General features: G+C 42.6%; 1 protein-coding gene across 3 annotated transcripts in view; it reads left to right on the top strand.

The window, feature by feature from the left end:
* Positions 1-17,532, top strand: part of LOC143290149 (calcium-dependent protein kinase C) — an 84,579-nt gene that overhangs the window by 25,085 nt on the left and 41,962 nt on the right. For all 3 annotated transcript variants that reach the window (XM_076599462.1, XM_076599468.1, XM_076599455.1), the window contains exon 4: positions 9,722-9,830. In XM_076599462.1, coding sequence (XP_076455577.1) covers positions 9,722-9,830 — 109 coding nt within the window. The remainder of the gene's footprint in view (positions 1-9,721; positions 9,831-17,532) is intronic.

The following is a 17,532-nucleotide window of genomic DNA, read 5'->3' as shown; positions in this document are numbered from 1 at the left end:
TAATGTATATTTATATATATATATATGTGTGTTGATGGATTTGAATGTCTCAGGTTTAGAGATGTTTCCTTTTCAAGATATACTTTTCAATTCATTTGTTCAGTTACTGGATGAACTGATATTTTTGTTCCCATATTTTGTAAACATTTCACATCAAGTTAATGCGTTTGGTCACTGGATATACTGGTATGTTTTTCCCCCCATTCTTTAGAATGAACAGATTTGTCAGTGAAGTGCAAGAGTTGAACAAAGCACGCTGGAATCTCGGCAGATCGTTAGCATCATTGTCTGTGGATATTTTGCACAGTAGTTTCATAGAAGGGAAAGCTGGAAGCTTTCATCAGAATTAGATCGATGGGGCACAAGTGCACACACACACACACACACACACACACACACACACACACAAAGTGCACACACAAGTGCGCGCACACGCACACCAACCTGAACACTTTACCTCATGTGTGAACAGTGTTTGTGCAGTGAATTGTTGTCATCCTTCGCATTTGTTTGATCATGCACATAGTGTTGCATAATTGTGTTCCGAAATGTCAGGCAGCAGAAATATCAAACGTGTAAAATGATAACAAGGTAGAGTACATGACTTTCCAGGTGTATGCTTTGAATGACTGTTAAAAGGTTGCTCTGCTGGGTCACAAGGAAACGATGCAGAGATTATTCTATTGGCTGAATGTTGTCATATAATTATTCAGAAACTTATCCAGCCAGCTAGTTTCCTTTGAAATAGTCAAATAATAATAGTGTTGTAACTATAGAACTTAGAGCTTTATTCTGGCCAAGTTTATGAACTGAAGATAAGTTATCACCCCAGTCTTCAATTGACTGTTGTTTCATGGGGTGTTTTGTGTGTGTGTCTGTGTGTGTGTCTGTGTGTGTTTTGTTGTTGTTGTTTTTCCCCAGCCTCCTGCCCCTACCATTACCATCTCTCTGTTTTCTTCCTCTCGCTTTCATGTCAAGAGCTTAGTATAAAACATCATGATTGGTTCAGAAAGTATTTCATTTTAAAAGTCTTACAGTACAAATGTGATGATTATGGTTTTGACGAATTATTGATTATTTTAACTCTGCAGGTTATAAAACAACAACAACAACAACATAAACAAAAAAAAAACTAATAATAGTAATAAAGATAATAAAAAGATAATAATAATGTTGAAGAAATCATTCTTGGTTGGGAAGAAGGACAAAAACAGCCACACTACACTGAGATATATGTTTTTTGTGTGGATTCAGTTTAGGTTATATATAAAGTAAAAACTATGATGATTAACAGTTTTGCTGTCATCATCTGATCAGTTGACCTTATTTCACCCATAGACTGATCAATATGAATACATTTTACCCGCAGACTGTAATCACTATTCTGACCACACTGCACTTCAGTATTGATTGATTATGGCCTTTACTTGGTATTTGATCAGATCTCTTTGCTTCTGATTGTTTGCTGTGTAATCAGCCACATACTGTTTATTGGACAAACTAACAGTTGGGTGTGAGGGGACTCGGGCGGGAGGGTGGGGCTGACAATTGTTGCGAGTTTGCAGTTAACACTGCAGGGCGAAAAATGTGAGAAGCTTTGGTTTCGCACATTTACTGGAAGCCATTGCTGAACAGATACAGGGTGTCAGTTAATGTGAATTGAATCTGAAATCTGCTGAGTTTGTGTGTATGTCAGTGTCACATTTCATATCAATTTGTGTACAACAGCCGCAAGTCATTGTTTCAAGTGGGAGTCAAAATTTTGTTCATGACAGACTGAAAAAGCATAATGCCAAAGGGCACTTTTTTCATTTACATGTGATGTTTAATTTGTTTAATCCCAGCTTGCAGCAGACATTGTATCAAGGTCTGACTAAGCGTGTTGGGTTACGCTGCTGGTCAGGCATCTGCCTGGCAGATGTGGTGTCGCGTATATGGATTCATTCGAATGCAGTGACGCCTTCTTGAGCTACGGATACTGATACTGTTCTCAACAGTGTGTTCAAAACAGACCCCAAAATTTGGAAAACAGGTTCTGCTGATCCCTTGTTGATCATGGAGTAATTGTTTCAAAATGTCATTTGTCCTTTTTCATTGCTGTAATGCTCACCAGCCTCTCAGCACTGATGAAAGGTTTCATTCCTGCTTGAAATACAAACAAATGTGATGCAGAAAATCAAACTTAGTCACAACTGATCAGCAGAAAATGATTTTTTTTTTCAGGTGCATAGGACTAGATAACCTCAAGAGTTAATGTATTTGTTTCCAGCTGGATAGCAGCGTTGCAGATTGATCAAAAGCATTTTTCTTCCTGTTTGTTTGAGGAAATCAACATGACACGTGTTCAGTCTCTCACGCCTGCTGTCTTGATCTGCACTGGCTTCCTGTGTCTAGTAGGCTAGAGTACAAAGCTCTGCACTTCCTTGGCTGCAGCAGCCTGCTGGCACAGCTGTTCCCACTCTTGGCAGCTTTCACAAAGCTGGCTGTGTGTCGTCCACAGCTTTCTGCCTTTGTGCTCACACTGTCACTGTTCATCCCTTCCTTCTCTGACTTTCTCATAAATCGTTCGCATAGGTGGGAGTATTAGATACATTTCCGTATTAGCAGTCTGGTGATTTACTGTTATTTCGATATATACATAGTTTTTTTAAATGATATTTTTGGTTTGATTTTTGTATTAAGACATGCACTTTGGTGCTTTTCAGTTTTACAAAAAGCAGTCACTCCCACCAGTGCATTAGCCAGATTTGTCAAAGATGTTCTCACTCATTTTCTTTTTGGTGTTGTTTGTTTGTATGAATTTAGTTTGGTTTTGTTTAAGTCCTGCCTTGTGGAATCTTGGAATACTGTTGTTAAACACTCACAGTGATATGTAGGCTCCTAATTAAAAAGACAGACACAAGAAACCAGTGTGAAAAGTGATTACTGGTAAAGAATTGTATACTTGGTATGAAGTATAAAGTGGTTATTCAAATAAGATGTAAAGTGATTGATTAATGTGACCCAAATTTAAAGTGACTTAATATTTGATTTGTAAATATTTTGTTGCAGAATGTACTGTTTCTTTTCACTTCATTGAAAACATGTTTCTGTTCACAGGTTGTGTGTGTGTGTGTGTGTGTGTGTGTGTGTGTGTGTGTGTGTGTGTGTGTGTTTGCATTTCAGTCAGTGTGTGTTCGCTTGTTCTTTAGTACCATATCTTTCAACTGTATTGATTTTATGTGTGTGTGTGTGTTAGAGATACATATGTATATATTGCTTATTTATATAATATATATCACAGCTAGTAACATATACACATATTTAATGCTTCTTTTTAATATTATTGCTTTGTGCTTTGTATGCAAAAATAAGCATGTTGTTTGTTGATTCAATTCATTCATTATGACATTGAGAGAAATCACGATTCATATTCACCACCTATATTGATCTGTTGAAAATTTGTATCCAAAATCCGAATTTACAAGTCTGATTATCCATATGACAGTCATTGTGCTTTTTTTTTTTTTTTTTTTTCGTAATTCTAATGAATAGTTATTTGTTCTTCATAAACTATGGAATAGTTCTCCCAGTCATTCACAGGTGTGCCTCCACAAGATGTTCCTACTTGATAGTTACATAGTTCATGAATATATTCAGTCTATTTAAAAAATAAATAGATAGAATTAAATTAAATTAAAAGCCATCTGAAATTCAAAACACAGTAAACAATCTCTGAGTCTCTCACTGTCTCTGTCTCACTCTCCAGCAACCCCCACCCCCCACCCCCACCCCCACTCTGTTCCCTCTCAGCCTCTCTCTCTCTCTCTCTCTCTCCATCTTTGTCCCACACTACATATAATATATTCTCTCTGTCTCCAAACGCACTCTCTCTCTGTTATCCTTTCCTCCTTTCCCCTATGATTTCTGCTTCACCCCCACTGCCTCTCTCTGTGTCTCCCTGTCTGTCTGTCTCTATCTGTGTCTCTCTCTGTCTCTCTCTGTCTCTGTCTGTCACTCTCTACCTTTCCTGATATTTCTCTTGCCTCTCTTTTTCCTTCCGTCTCCCCACCTTTTTTCTCATCCATCTTCTTCTCTTGTTGCTCCTGCTCTTTCAGAATTTTCTTTGAAATATATTACACGTGTGTGTGTGTGTGTGTGTGTGTGTGTGTGTGTGTGTGTTGACAAGAAAATGATATAAACCTAATTTGAAAAAAAAGAAGAAGATTTAATTGACAATATTAAGCGACATAGCTAAAACATTTGTCCTTAATCACAAAGAACTTTAAAAAGAAAAAATAAAGGGGGGGGGGGGGGGGGGGGGGGGGGGGGGGGGGGGTTGAATGAACCCACTTTTAGGTAGCCAGTCATGCTAACTTTAACCCCTTCCCGACACCAAAAAAGAAAAAAAGCAGCAAGGTAGTGTCTAAGGGGCCTTTTTTTTTCTTTTTCTTTTTTTTAAGCCCCTGCACCTGATACCCCCCCACACACACACAAAAAAAAAAGGATAAAAGAAACTTGCATGAAAGCTGTGTTGGTACAACTGCTTTCTCTGGCCTCCTATATATGGCAGCAAGCTGTCTCAAGACAGTGGTGTTTTGTCTTGCTGTCTGGGCGTGCCAACAAGGTGATTTCCTCCTTCAAACAGCATGCGGAGCAGCATCAGTCTGCATGCAGGTGGCAGGCTCAGCGGAGGACATCATCATTTGTCCATCTCTCTCCTCTCGCCCATCTGCACACAGGTCTGCCTGTGACACTGTCGCCGCTGCTGCAACACAGATTCCGCTCCCATGCTATTGATTTTTCCGCCCCCGGCTACAAGTGATTATGCTGTTGGGCTCAGGGAATTGAAGAAAAATTTTGGCCAACACCAACACCCCCACTCCCCTCCCCTCCCCTCCCCTCCCCTTTTGGACAGCACCCCTCACCCCACCCCACCCCCCAACCCCTTGAAACAGGTTGGCGGCTGCTGTTGGCAAGAAGAGAGAGAGACAGAGAGAGAGAGAAGGGTGTTGAAGAATGTGAGGAGGGATGTTAAATAGAGCTGGGTGTGCTGCCGGAATCTGCTGTCATCATTGAGTTAAAAGCGAATCGATTGTCTCTCTCCTCTCTCTCTCTCTCTCCTCCCTCACTGCTACCTCCCCGAGTCCCTCAGTCTTCTTCCTCTCCCAGACCCCTCATCCTCTCCTCCTCCTCCCCCCCCCCCCCCACCATCCCTCCTGCCCCTACACCAACCCCCAAACCCCCATGTCCCCCCCCCCACCCCCACCCCCACCCCCCGCAAGTGCCAGGGTTGTGGGAGGAAGTAATGGTGGTGTGAGGAGAACAAAATGTGACCAGCGAGGCGCTGTAATCCAGTTTGGATCCCAGAATAATGCAGCCGCAGCATCAGCAGCGGCGACGGCGGTGGCAGCTAGCTTAATGGTGCTTTAACACAAGTGAACATGAGGCACTTCAAAAGGCATCAGTTCCTGGGCAGAGCTCTTGCTTAGTCAGGCATGGCTGGAGAATGTAGAGAGCAAGAGAGGGAGAGGGGGTGGGGGGGGGGGGGGGGGGTAAGCAAGGTTTGATTTTTTTTTTAACAGAAAGTCGTCAGAATCTTTTTCGACTTCAGTTTATGCAAGTGTGTTCATGAAACAGACTGTGTGTTGCGTTGTGTGCATGTGTATGTATGTGTGTGTGCACGTGTGCATGTATGTTCTGACCGTTGCCATGGGTTTGTTTCCAATATTTGTGAAACTTTTTGTGATTCGGAAATTTTTCTTTTCTTTTTTTTTTAAAAAAAAAACAGACTTTCAAAATAAGGATTTCTATGCAAAATAATGAAATGAGACCTCTGTTTTTTTTCTGAAGAAACTTTCTTAGCTTTTCTCATTGTACTTTGAAGAAAAAATTTTCCAGATTGTTTTCTGGGTTTTTTTTTTTTTGTTTGTGTGTGTGTGTGTGTGTGAGTGAGAGAGAGAGAGTTTTAAAATGGCAGGGGTTGGGGTTGAGATGAGGGAGTGATCTGTTCTTTCAAATTCTTCTTCTTCATTCATGGGCTGCAACTCCCATGTTCACTCATATGTACACAAGTGGGCTTTTACATGTATGACAGTTTTTACCCCACTATGTAGGCACCCATACTCCGTTTTCAGGGGTGTGCATGCTGGGTATGTTCCTTTTTCCATAACCCACCGAACCCTGACATGGATTACAGGATCTTTAACGTGCGTATTTGATCTTCTGCTTGCGTATACACACAAAGGGGGTTCAGGCACAAGCAGGTCTGCACATATGTTGACCTGGGAGATCGGAAAAATCTCCACCCTTTACCCACCAGGCGACGTTACTGAGATTCAAATCCGGGACCCTCAGATTGAAAGTCCAACACTTTAACCATTTGGCTATTGCGCCTGTCCTTTCAGATTCAAAATTTTGCCTTTTTCACCTTTGTCTGCCTTTCTCAAGTGTGGTTGTTTTGATATTGATCCAGTACACCGCCGTGACTTGCCAAAGTTAAAGGAGTACTAACTAGTTCAGCCCAGAAACCCACTGCTAGTAACAGAACGCTTTACTCCTCTGAAAGTATCATGGAAATATTGTGCTTATGGAGCAAAATTCTGTATCCAGGCGTTCAACGAAGCAGATATGAATTTCTTCTGTATACATACTTACTGAAGCAGAAATTTTCTCCATAGATTCGTTCAGTGAAGCATATAGATTCCATATAGATTTGTTCCCTGAGGCAAGGATTTGGAGGAAGATGCTTAGTCATGGATGGTTTCAGATGCAATAATTTGGATAAAATATGTTCTTTTTTTTAGGGGGGAGAAAGGTGGGGGAGGGGGGGGGGCGGAGTTAACAGCATGTTTGCAGGCATATATATACAACATACAGCCATATCTATACAGGAGAAAGGTACCAAGGCTGTTGGCAGGTTCTGGGTTATGTCATTGTGAAAAAGTTACCTTTCTCACACCCACCACCGAACAACCCCCACCCCCCACACCCCCACCCCACCACACATACACATACCACCATTCCACACATGTTTTTTAAGGACATGAACTGAGTTGATAAATGTTCCTGTCCTTTCTTTTTCCCCATTTTCCTCATTCATTAATTATCTGTTTTGATGTTACCTTGTGTGCGTTTTTCCTCTTCTCAAAACAAGGACTGGACAGGGGGAGAGAGAGAGAGAGAGAGAGAGAGAGATTGTGTGTGTGTGTGTGTGTGTGTGTGTGTGCAATATAATCATCTCATAATTTTTGTAAAAATGCTGATACACCTCAATCAGAGAGAGAAAGTGTTACTCAGTGAATAAAAGTTTCGAAGCTCTCTCTGAGGTTACCTATAACTTTCTTCATGTACCAGTCAAGTGGTTGTGGCTACAAGGCTGTCCATAGCTCTCTCTCCATGTGACAGCCAAGTGGTTGTGGCTACAAGGCTATCTATAGCTCTCTGTCCATGTGACAGCCAAGTGGTTGTGGCTACAAGGCTATCTATAGCTCTCTGTCCATGTGACAGCCAAGTGGTGGCTACAAGGCTATCTATAGCTCTCTGTCCATGTGACAGCCAAGTGGTTGTGGCTACAAGGCTATCTATAGCTCTCTCTCCATGTGACAGCCAAGTGGTGGCTACAAGGCTATCTATAGCTCTCTCTCCATGTGACAGCCAAGTGGTGGCTACAAGGCTATCTATAGCTCTCTGTCCATGTGACAGCCAAGTGGTGGCTACAAGGCTATCTATAGCTCTCTCTCCATGTTACAGCCTAGCGGCGGCTACAAGGCTATCTATAGCTCTCTCCATGTGACAGCCAAGTGGTTGTGGCTACAAAGCTATCTATAGATCTCTCTCACTCTCTCTCTCTCTCCATGTTACAGCCAAGTGGTTGTGGTAACAAGGTTATATATCTGTAGCTCCCTCTCCGTGTTACAGCCAAGTGGTTGTGGTAACAAGGTTATCTGTAGCTCTCTCTCCGTGTTACAGCCAAGTGGTTGTGGTAACAATGTTATCTGTAGCTCTCTTTCCGTGTTACAGCCAAGTGGTTGTGGTAACAAGGTTATATATCTGTAGCTCCCTCTCTGTGTAACAGCCAAGTGGTTGTGGTAACAAGGTTATCTGTAGCTCTCTTTCCGTGTTACAGCCAAGTGGTTGTGGTAACAAGGTTATATATCTGTAGCTCTCTTTCCGTGTTACAGCCAAGTGGTTGTGGTAACAAGGTTATATATCTGTAGCTCCCTCTCTGTGTAACAGCCAAGTGGTTGTGGTAACAAGGTTATATATCTGTAGCTCCCTCTCTGTGTTACATCCAAGTGGTTGTGGTAACAAGTTTATCTGTAGCTCCCTCTCTGTGTTACAGCCAAGTGGTTGTGGTAACAAGGTTATATATCTGTAGCTCCCTCTCTGTGTTACAGCCAAGTGGTTGTGGTAACAAGGTTATATATCTGTAGCTCCCTCTCTGTGTAACAGCCAAGTGGTTGTGGTAACAAGTTTATCTGTAGCTCCCTCTCCGTGTTACAGCCAAGTGTATGTGATAACAAGATTATCTGTAGCTCTCTCTCTGTTACATCCAAGTGCTTGTGGTTACAAGGTTATCTGTAGCTCTGTGTGTTAAGCCAAGTGGGTGTGACGACAAGGTTATCTATAGGCGAATAGCTCTCTGAGTTTATCTATAGCTCTCTCCTTGTAGCAGCCAAGTGGTTGTGGCTACCAGTTAATCTATAGGTCTGTGGGGAGTGACGCTGCAGATGTATAAGTCCGGGAAAGAAGCCCTGAGCTGTATTGAACCTCCCACCATCCCTGTGGTCTCCAGGATGTGTGGCTTTGCCGATTGACTGTCTGACTGCCTGGGACCACTTCAGTTGGTTGCCAGTTGATTGGGGACTGTTTGTATAAACATAGGTCTCTGTGCTGGGGACTTGCTATGCTAAAAAGATTGATTCTGTGTGGGTCTGTGGGTGTGTGTGTTTGTGTGTGTGTGTACCGTGTGAAAATGTTTACGTGTGTGTGTATATGTGTGGGTTTGTGATTTCACACATAATACCCAAGGACAAAATGTACATGCTTGACAGCATTTTGTCTTATGAACATTGTGTGTATGTGTGTGTGTGTGTGTGTGTGCTTGCTTGCTTGCTTTCACACTCGTAAATAATCTGGTACAGAATGTACAAGCTCGACAGCAGTTTATCTTGTAATCACCCTTTTTCTGTGCGTGGGTATGTGTGTGTGTGTGTGTGTGTGTGTGTGTGTGTGTGTGTGTTTCACCCTTTCACATGCATAATTACTCCAGTACAGGACATACATGATCAGCAAAAATTCATTCTGTGTCTGCACAAGTGTGTGTGTGTGTGTGTGTGTGTGTTTCACCCTTTCACATACATAATTACTCCAGTACAGGACGTACATGATCAGCAAAAAATCATTCTGTGTCTGCACAAGTGTGTGTGTGTGTGTGTGTGTGTGTCTGTGCGCTTTCACATCCACATATACGCAAATACAGGATGTGCATACTCTACAGCAATTTGTCTTGTGAACATGTGGTCTGTTTTATTGTTAAAATATTAATTGAATAACAAGTTGTCAGTGACCAAAAAAAAAATGATATGCTGTGATTAAAGAAATGAAATAATATAAAATTGTGTACAGTGAATTGTGTATGTGTGGGAAAAGACCACTTTTCAGATGCTGCGCTGTTGATTAAACGATGTATGCTTGTGTCATGAGTACTAAGTGGTTTGTGGTGTGGTGTGTCTTGTAGGCAACCAATTTACACAAGTTCAAGAATCACACCTATGGCAGTCCTACCTTCTGTGATCACTGCGGCTCCCTGCTCTATGGGCTCATCCACCAGGGACTCAAGTGCGACTGTAAGTTCTCTTGGATTTTTGTGTCAGTGTGCCAACACCTGTGTGTGTGCGTGTGTGTGTGTATGTGTGTGTGTGTGTGGGTGTGTGTGTCAGTCTGCTGCCTCTGTATGTGTTTGTCAAATAGTGTTTTTTTTTTCATTTGTATTTAGCCCCTTCACTGCTGAGATGTTTTGCTGAGGAATGTCCAGAAAAAAAAAAGGAAAAACCATGCTTGCTATCCCAGTCAGGTCATATTTTGCTAACTGTTGAAGATGATCCCCCCTCAAAATATAATAATTAATATATCACCATGTTGCATTCTTCTACTTTCAGAAATTATCATCTTTAAATAATGCTGTTCACAGGTCACACACACACACACACACACACACACACACACACACACACACACACACACACACACACACACACACACACACACACACACACACACACACACACACACACACACACACACACACACTTTTGCTTGTAACATACTCCCATCAATTCGTTCACATACACATTGAGAGAGAGACAGAGAGAGTGTGACAGAGTGGGAACAGGTGGCAGTGCACACCATTCAGTCATTCACTGTCACCCACCCCATGTCCATCACTCCACCATCCCACGTCAAGGAACATCAAGGGAGCTCGTGTTTTTTTCAATTTCACTTTCAGTTTCTGAAGGTGGTGTCAGTGCGTTAGGACAAACCCATATAAGCTACACCACATATGCCAGGCAGATGCCTGACGGCAGCATAACCCAACACTTTTAGTCAGGCCTTGAGTGCATGCATATATATATTTGTGTACCTATCAGACAGGATCTCTGTTACAGAATTTTGCCAGAGGACAACACCCATGAGTTCTTTTTCAATGTGCCAAGCACGTGCTACGCATGGGACCTTGGTTTATTGCTTCATCCGAATGACTAAGACGCTCAGTTTGATTTTCTACTCAAACTTGGGATAAAGGGCGAGAGCTGGATTTGAACCCAGACTCTCATGGACACTGTATTGGCAGATGAACATCTTACATTTCTGCCATGGGAGTTGATCCTTATTCAAGTTGAACTTCTTTACATTTCTGCCATGGGAGTTGATCCTTATTCAAGTTGAACTTCTTTACATTTCTGCCATGGGAGTTGATCCTTATTCAAGTTGAACTTCTTTACATTTCTGCCATGGGAGTTGATCCTTATTCAAGTTGAACTTCTTTACATTTCTGCCATGGGAGTTGATCCTTATTCAAGTTGAACTTCTTTACATTTCTGCCATGGGAGTTGATCCTTATTCAAGTTGAACTTCTTTACATTTCTGCCATGGGAGTTGATCCTTATTCAATAATAATAATAATAATGGATACTTATATAGCACACTATCCAGAAATCTGCTCTAGGTGCTTTACAAAAACGCTTTTGATAACATAAGTTGAACATCTTTACATTTCTGCCATGGGAGTTGATCCTTATTCAAGTTGAACTTCTTTACATTTCTGCCATGGGAGTTGATCCTTATTCAAGTTATCGCCTTGCAGGTAACTTTCCTGCAGTGCTCAGCCAAACAAAAAGTTGTGTTGTTTGGACGTACAGTGTACATCAACACAGCATTGGCACCATGTGTTTTATGACGTACGCTGTACGTCAGCGGCACAGCCTGTAGGGGTTAAGAGAGGTGCATCTGGATGGCAAAGAATTGCTGATGCTTAGCTGAAACAGCAGCTAAGCCTGCCACTCAATCTGTATAAAAACACACAAAAAACAAAAACAAAAAAAACCCCTCTTTTCTGAGTTTCTGTTGTTTAAACAGCTGGAAGCTCAAAACAGATTAATTTGCTGATTTCAGCTGAGCCTGAGGGAGGGTGGTGGATAGTCAGGGCCGCAATTTAGTTCACGCTCAGCACATTTTTTTCTATAGAGGTTGTTGAATCTGGAGTTTGAACTTTTTCCGGTAATTTTTTTGTTTGTGTTGTTGAATCAGGAGGTCAAACTTTTTGTGGCCAGGTTTTGATTTATGTCGTTGACAGTTGCTGACCATTCATCAAGACTATAGTAATGGAACAACAACAACAACAAAAACAACCAAACAACCAACCAAACAAATATATATAAGCTGTGGAGTGATGGCCTAGAGGTAACGCATCCGCCTAGGAAGCGAGAGAATCTGAGCGCGCTGGTTCGAATCATGGCTCAGCCGCCGCTATTTTCTCCCCCTCCATTAGACCTTGAGTGGTGGTCTGGACGATAAACCAAGGTCCCATGTGCAGCATGCACTTAGTGCATGTAAAAGAACCCATGGCAACAAAAGGGTTGTTCCTGGCAAAATTCTGTAGTAAAATCCACTTTGATAGGGAAAACAAATAAAACTGCACGCAGGAAAAAATACAATAACATGGGTGGTGCTGTAGTGTAGCGACATGCTCTCCCTGGGGAGAGCAGCCTGAATTTCACACAGAGAAATCTGTTGTGATAAAAAGAAATACAAATATATATGTTTTATATATATATATATATATATAAACATATTTGTGGCTGTTATACCTGTAAGGGATACAGCACAATACAAAACTTTTTATTTATTTATGTTGTTGACAATTGCTGACTATTCATCTAGACTTCTGGAAAAAATTCTGACAACACACACAATGTTTTTTCCCCCCCCCCTGTAAACTCTGTTTGGGATACAGTACAATGCAATCCAATATGTCTTTATTTATTGGATTGGAAATTATCTTGAGCACCCAAAGCCTCATCTCTCACACCACACAATCTCTCAGCCCACAGTCCATTTGGCACACATAAACACGACAAAGGTTGAAGCGAAAGGTCCAAAATTTAAGCTGAATACAAAGACCAAAACAGTAAAACACAGCCATGATTTATCTTGCATTGATGGGGATATGTCATGTCTGGTTCATTCGTCTGTGTAAAGTATATAAAAACAAAAAAGTATGAAACAATTGTTATAGATATTAAGAAAGCCATGTTGCAATTCATTGTAGGATCTTTAAATTCAGATAGCTTGACTTGTGTGCATTTGTTCAGATAAGGTGCAGTCATGTAACTTCTGACTTATTTAACACTCTGCGGTCTTACAAGTATAGTTAAGTGAACTCGGCCAACTACAAAAATACAGTTTCACATCCGAGTATACCAGGTTACATCTTTTCCTTTTATTACACCAAGGGCTTGCATGTTGTGTGCATGCTTGTGTGTGTGTGTGTGTGTGTGTGTGTGTGTGAGTGCATACATGGGAGCGTGCGTGTTCATTCTTCCTTCGCTCTTTCAACATCTGTCCACAGCTGTAAGTTTGGATGAAAACCCATCCCCTTCCCCACCACCATGCCTTTTGTCATCACTGCTTTTCCAATTCCTCTCTCTTCACTTGGCATTAAAAAAAAAAAAAGTATGAACGAAGTAAAACAAACAAACTTCTCAACGAGTAACATAAAAAGAGAATGCCAGTGGGGATCCTAATTAAACCACGTATGTTTGTGTGTGTGTGTGTGTGTGTGCAAGTTTGTATGTGCATATTCATGTTTGTAAGTGTGTTCATGTTTGTGTGGGTGTGAGTGTGCGTGTGCATGCTTGCATGTGTGCATGTGGAAGGGGGATGTAGGGGGGTGGGGGTGGGGAGTTAGGGAAGGGGAGTGGTAAAGGGGTTCCGAATCAGAGCAGGGAGGCAGACAGTGGTGTGACATTCTCTAAAATGTCACGTTTCTCAGCCCCAAGCCACTACCTAGGCCCCCCCCCCACGGCCCCCCCCCCCCGCCCCCACCCCCCCCCGGCCCCCTCCTCCACCTCCCCTCCCACACCCCACCCAGCCCCCCCCCCCCCCCTCCAAGCAGCAGCTTGTACTGTCATGGCGTGGTGTTAAAAACACATGATGGCTGGCTGGAACAGCAGTCCCGCTCTTTTCCGGTCCACCTTTCACGTCTTGTTGTGTGACATTTGGGATCAGTGGTCCTCTGCAGGCCCCGGGGCCACACGTGACTGACGCTCAGCCTGTTGGTGTCGGGTTCAGAGGGCCGGTGTTTGTGGGGAGGGAAGGCGCTGCAGCATCATTCAGGGGTCATTAGCCCTTGAGGTGCATGGCTGGGGAGGGGGGGTGGGGGGGGGGGGGGGGGGTAGGGGCGGGGGGGGGGGGGGGGGGGGGGGGGGGGGGGTGTAACACTTGTTGAGTGTGATGGTGTGGTGTCTTTTCTTCAGTTGTTGTTGTTAATTTTTTTTAATTTTTTATCAGGTTTGTTCTTTTCTTCATTTTTCTCTCTTCTTTTTTATTCTCAAGTGTTTATTTCTTTTTCATTTCATTGCTTTCTTTCTTTGTTTCCTATTTCCTTCCTTCTTTCTTTCTTTCTTTTCACTGTTCTTCTTTCTTTTAGTACCGTCTTTCTTTTTTCTGTTGTTTTTTTTCTCATCTTTTATTAAATAGCACTTTTAAAATTGATAATGCCTGAGATATGACTTCAGCGAGGTGGAATGCGGACAGTTGTGGGTGCCTCCCGCCAGTGTCGTTTCAAACTCTCTGGGGGTAAAACAGAATTGCTTTTTCATTTACACACTATCAGGGGGCTCTGATGCCCCCTGCGAGGCGCCAGCTATTGATTTTGCGCAGGGCAGTAAATTCTCATCCCCCCCCCACCCCCTCTCATCAGAAGCTCTGGGGAGAATGGAGCTACTGTGCAGTTGGGCAGCAAATTGATCTGAACCCTGCGGAATGGGGAAGTCTTACATTCAAAGATGTGTTCCAGGAATACGACTAGTTTCCCTTTCGTCTCTGCCTGATTTCCCCCCAACCCCACCTCATCCATCGTTCAGTCATTCCCTTGTCTACATGTATGCATGTCTGAACAGAATGAATAAAACATTGTGTGTCTGTGTGTGTGCGTGTTTGTGTGTGTGGTGTTGTGAAAGAAAAGAAAAAAAGAAACTTGCAAAAATTTAAGCATCATCTTGTTAGGAACGTTTTAAACTGAAACGAGGTGAAGCTAGTTTAAGGGTGATGAGCATCATAAAATGTGTTAGAAGTTTCATTTGTATCAGTTCATAATCATAGTTTGATTTATATGATAGGACATACAACATTTTTATAAATTCATAATTATAGTTTGTTTTATATGATGAGACATGCATGAATGTTCATTTCTATAAATTCATAGATATTATTTGGTTTATATGGTGGGACACATGATTTATATGGTGGGACACACGTGCATGTTTATCTACACCCACATCCATCTACCAACACTGCGTGGGGCGCGCAAGTGCACATGTACACACACACACACACACACACACACACACTCACAGGTGTGCGCAAGACCATGAAGTGTTTTCTTCCAAACAAATGTTTTGTTGATGCTTTTTGCCCTGTATGAGGCCACAACAGAAGTGATGCAGACTTTGTCGATTCGGCAAACAGTGTCACTGTATATTTTTCATTACAGCTATTCTTTCCCGCATAGCATAGCATCCTTCTTTGTGGAACTGGGTCAAAAAAACAAAAGACAAAAGCAGAAACAAAACAATGAAAAAAAGAAAAAAAACAAAAAAGCGGTGGTAAAAGCAGCTTGACAGAAGAGATCCATGGAACTTTTGTTGTTTTTTGTAGACTGCTGAGAGAAGTAGTTTGGGAAGGGGGGGTGTGGGGGTGATGAGGGTGTGGGATGAGAGGCTACAGGCCTGGTTGGTGTTGTGAATATTTGAAGTGTGTGAGTGGAAGAGACCTCTGCATATTTTGTTTCTCCGTAGAGCCTTAGTGTTGATTGATTTATTTGTTTGTTTTATTACACACACACACACACACACACACACACACACTTTGAATGTTGAACATTTGTCACAGGATTTGTAATGAAGCCATTGTGATAGCAGTGTTGGAAATTATCCAGAGCCAGCCTTTGAAAACCATAGTCACATAAATGTCTTACAACATTTTGTGTGTGTGTGTGTGTTTTGGGTTTTTTTTTATCGCGTGTATGTGTGCACACACACCTTGAATGTTGAACATCTGTCACATGATATGTATTGAAGCCATGGTGATAATGGTGTTGGAAATTATCCAGAGCCAGCCTTTGAAAACCATAGTCACATAAATGTCTTACAACATTTTGTGTGTGTGTGTGTGTGTGTGTGTTGGGGTTTTTTTATCGCGTGTATGTGTGCACACACACCTTGAATGTTGAACATCTGTCACATGATATGTATTGAAGCCATGGTGATAATGGTGTTGGAAATTATCCAGAGCCAACCTTTGAAAATCATATGATAGTCATTTCCAGTGACATGACTAGTGTGTGTGTGTGTGTGTGTACATACATACATACATACATACATACATATACCATAGCAGTACATTATCAAACAATTTTCACTGCAAAGTTGAACCTGACTGTATGGACCCATATGGTCAGAGAGAAAATGAAAAAGTCATAGTCGTGTACAATAACATAACTGGCATATATGCATATATACTTACACACACACACACACACACACACACACACACACACACACACACACACCATAGCATTACAGTGTAAAACAATTTTCACAGTAAAGTTGAAATATTCAACCTGACTGTTTGTACCCATTTTGTCAGACTCAGAGAGAACACAAACAAACAAACAAAACAAAAAAAACAAAAAAAAGAACAGCCTTTCTGTGCACATAATAGACTGTCAGCAAGGGCACTTGACACTTTTCACGAGAAAGTAAAAACTTTTTTTTTTTTTTTTTTTTTTTTTTTTTTTAAGCCTAACTGTTGTCTACCGGTATGGTCAGAGGGGGAAAAAAAGGAAAACCGCAACAACGACACAAAGAAAAAAATAAAAGAAGAAAACGAAAGAAGGAAACCTCAGCCCTTCTGTGCACACAAGAGACTTGTCAGCGGAGGCACTTGCCTGTCAGCGAGAGAGGGGGAATGAGCTCAGCATGCCTGCTTCGTTTACCATCTGGCTGAAGAGGCAGCAGAGCCCTGGCTCAGCCTGTCAGGAGTGGCGGCAGGCCATCACGGCATCACAGGCATCACACGGAGCAGGGGGGGGGGGGGAGGGGGCGGGGAGGGTCTGGGCAGGGTCTGGGCGAGGACCGGAAGGTGATTGACTGGAGCCCTGGTCCCAGCAGGGAGGGCGTCGAGGGGTGTGTGTGGGGGGGGGGGAGGGGGGGGGGGGGTACTGTCAGTGGCAGCCTCTGCCCGGCTTGGAGGCGATTTAGTCTTTTCTTGTCTCTCTCTCTCTCTCTCTCTTGGCAGAAGTACCCACCCTCCTCTCAGCCCTCTTATTCTCTCCTTCCCTCCAAAATCTAATTTGCCCCACAGTCATTGACACAGACCTTGCTCCTTCACCCTGCTTGTTCCATACTTGTTGCTCCGGGTGTAGCCCATGAAAGCAGACCTGTTTGCTTTGGGGTTTGCCGCCAAACCTGAAGTGATACTGTGTAGGTGTGGTTGGGTTTTTGCCTGCATAGCTGAAGTGACTCCTGTACTGTACACAGGTTTGGTTGGGTTTCTGCCAGGACACCTGAAGTGACTCCTGTACTGTACAGATTTGGTTGGGTTTTTGCCAGGACACCTGAAGTGACTCCTGTACTGTGCAGGTTTGGTTGGGTTTTTGCCAGAACACCTGAAGTGACTCCTGTACTGTGCAGATTTGGTAGGGTTCTTGCCAGGACACCTGAAGTGACTCCTGTACTGTGCAGATTTGGTAGGGTTCTTGCCAGGACA

The sequence above is a fragment of the Babylonia areolata genome, chromosome 1, assembly GCF_041734735.1.
Source record: "Babylonia areolata isolate BAREFJ2019XMU chromosome 1, ASM4173473v1, whole genome shotgun sequence".
In the NCBI taxonomy this organism is placed as follows: Eukaryota; Metazoa; Mollusca; class Gastropoda; order Neogastropoda; family Buccinidae; genus Babylonia; species Babylonia areolata.
Note: the sequence above shows the minus strand (reverse complement) of the source record. Positions and strands in the feature narration are given on the sequence as shown.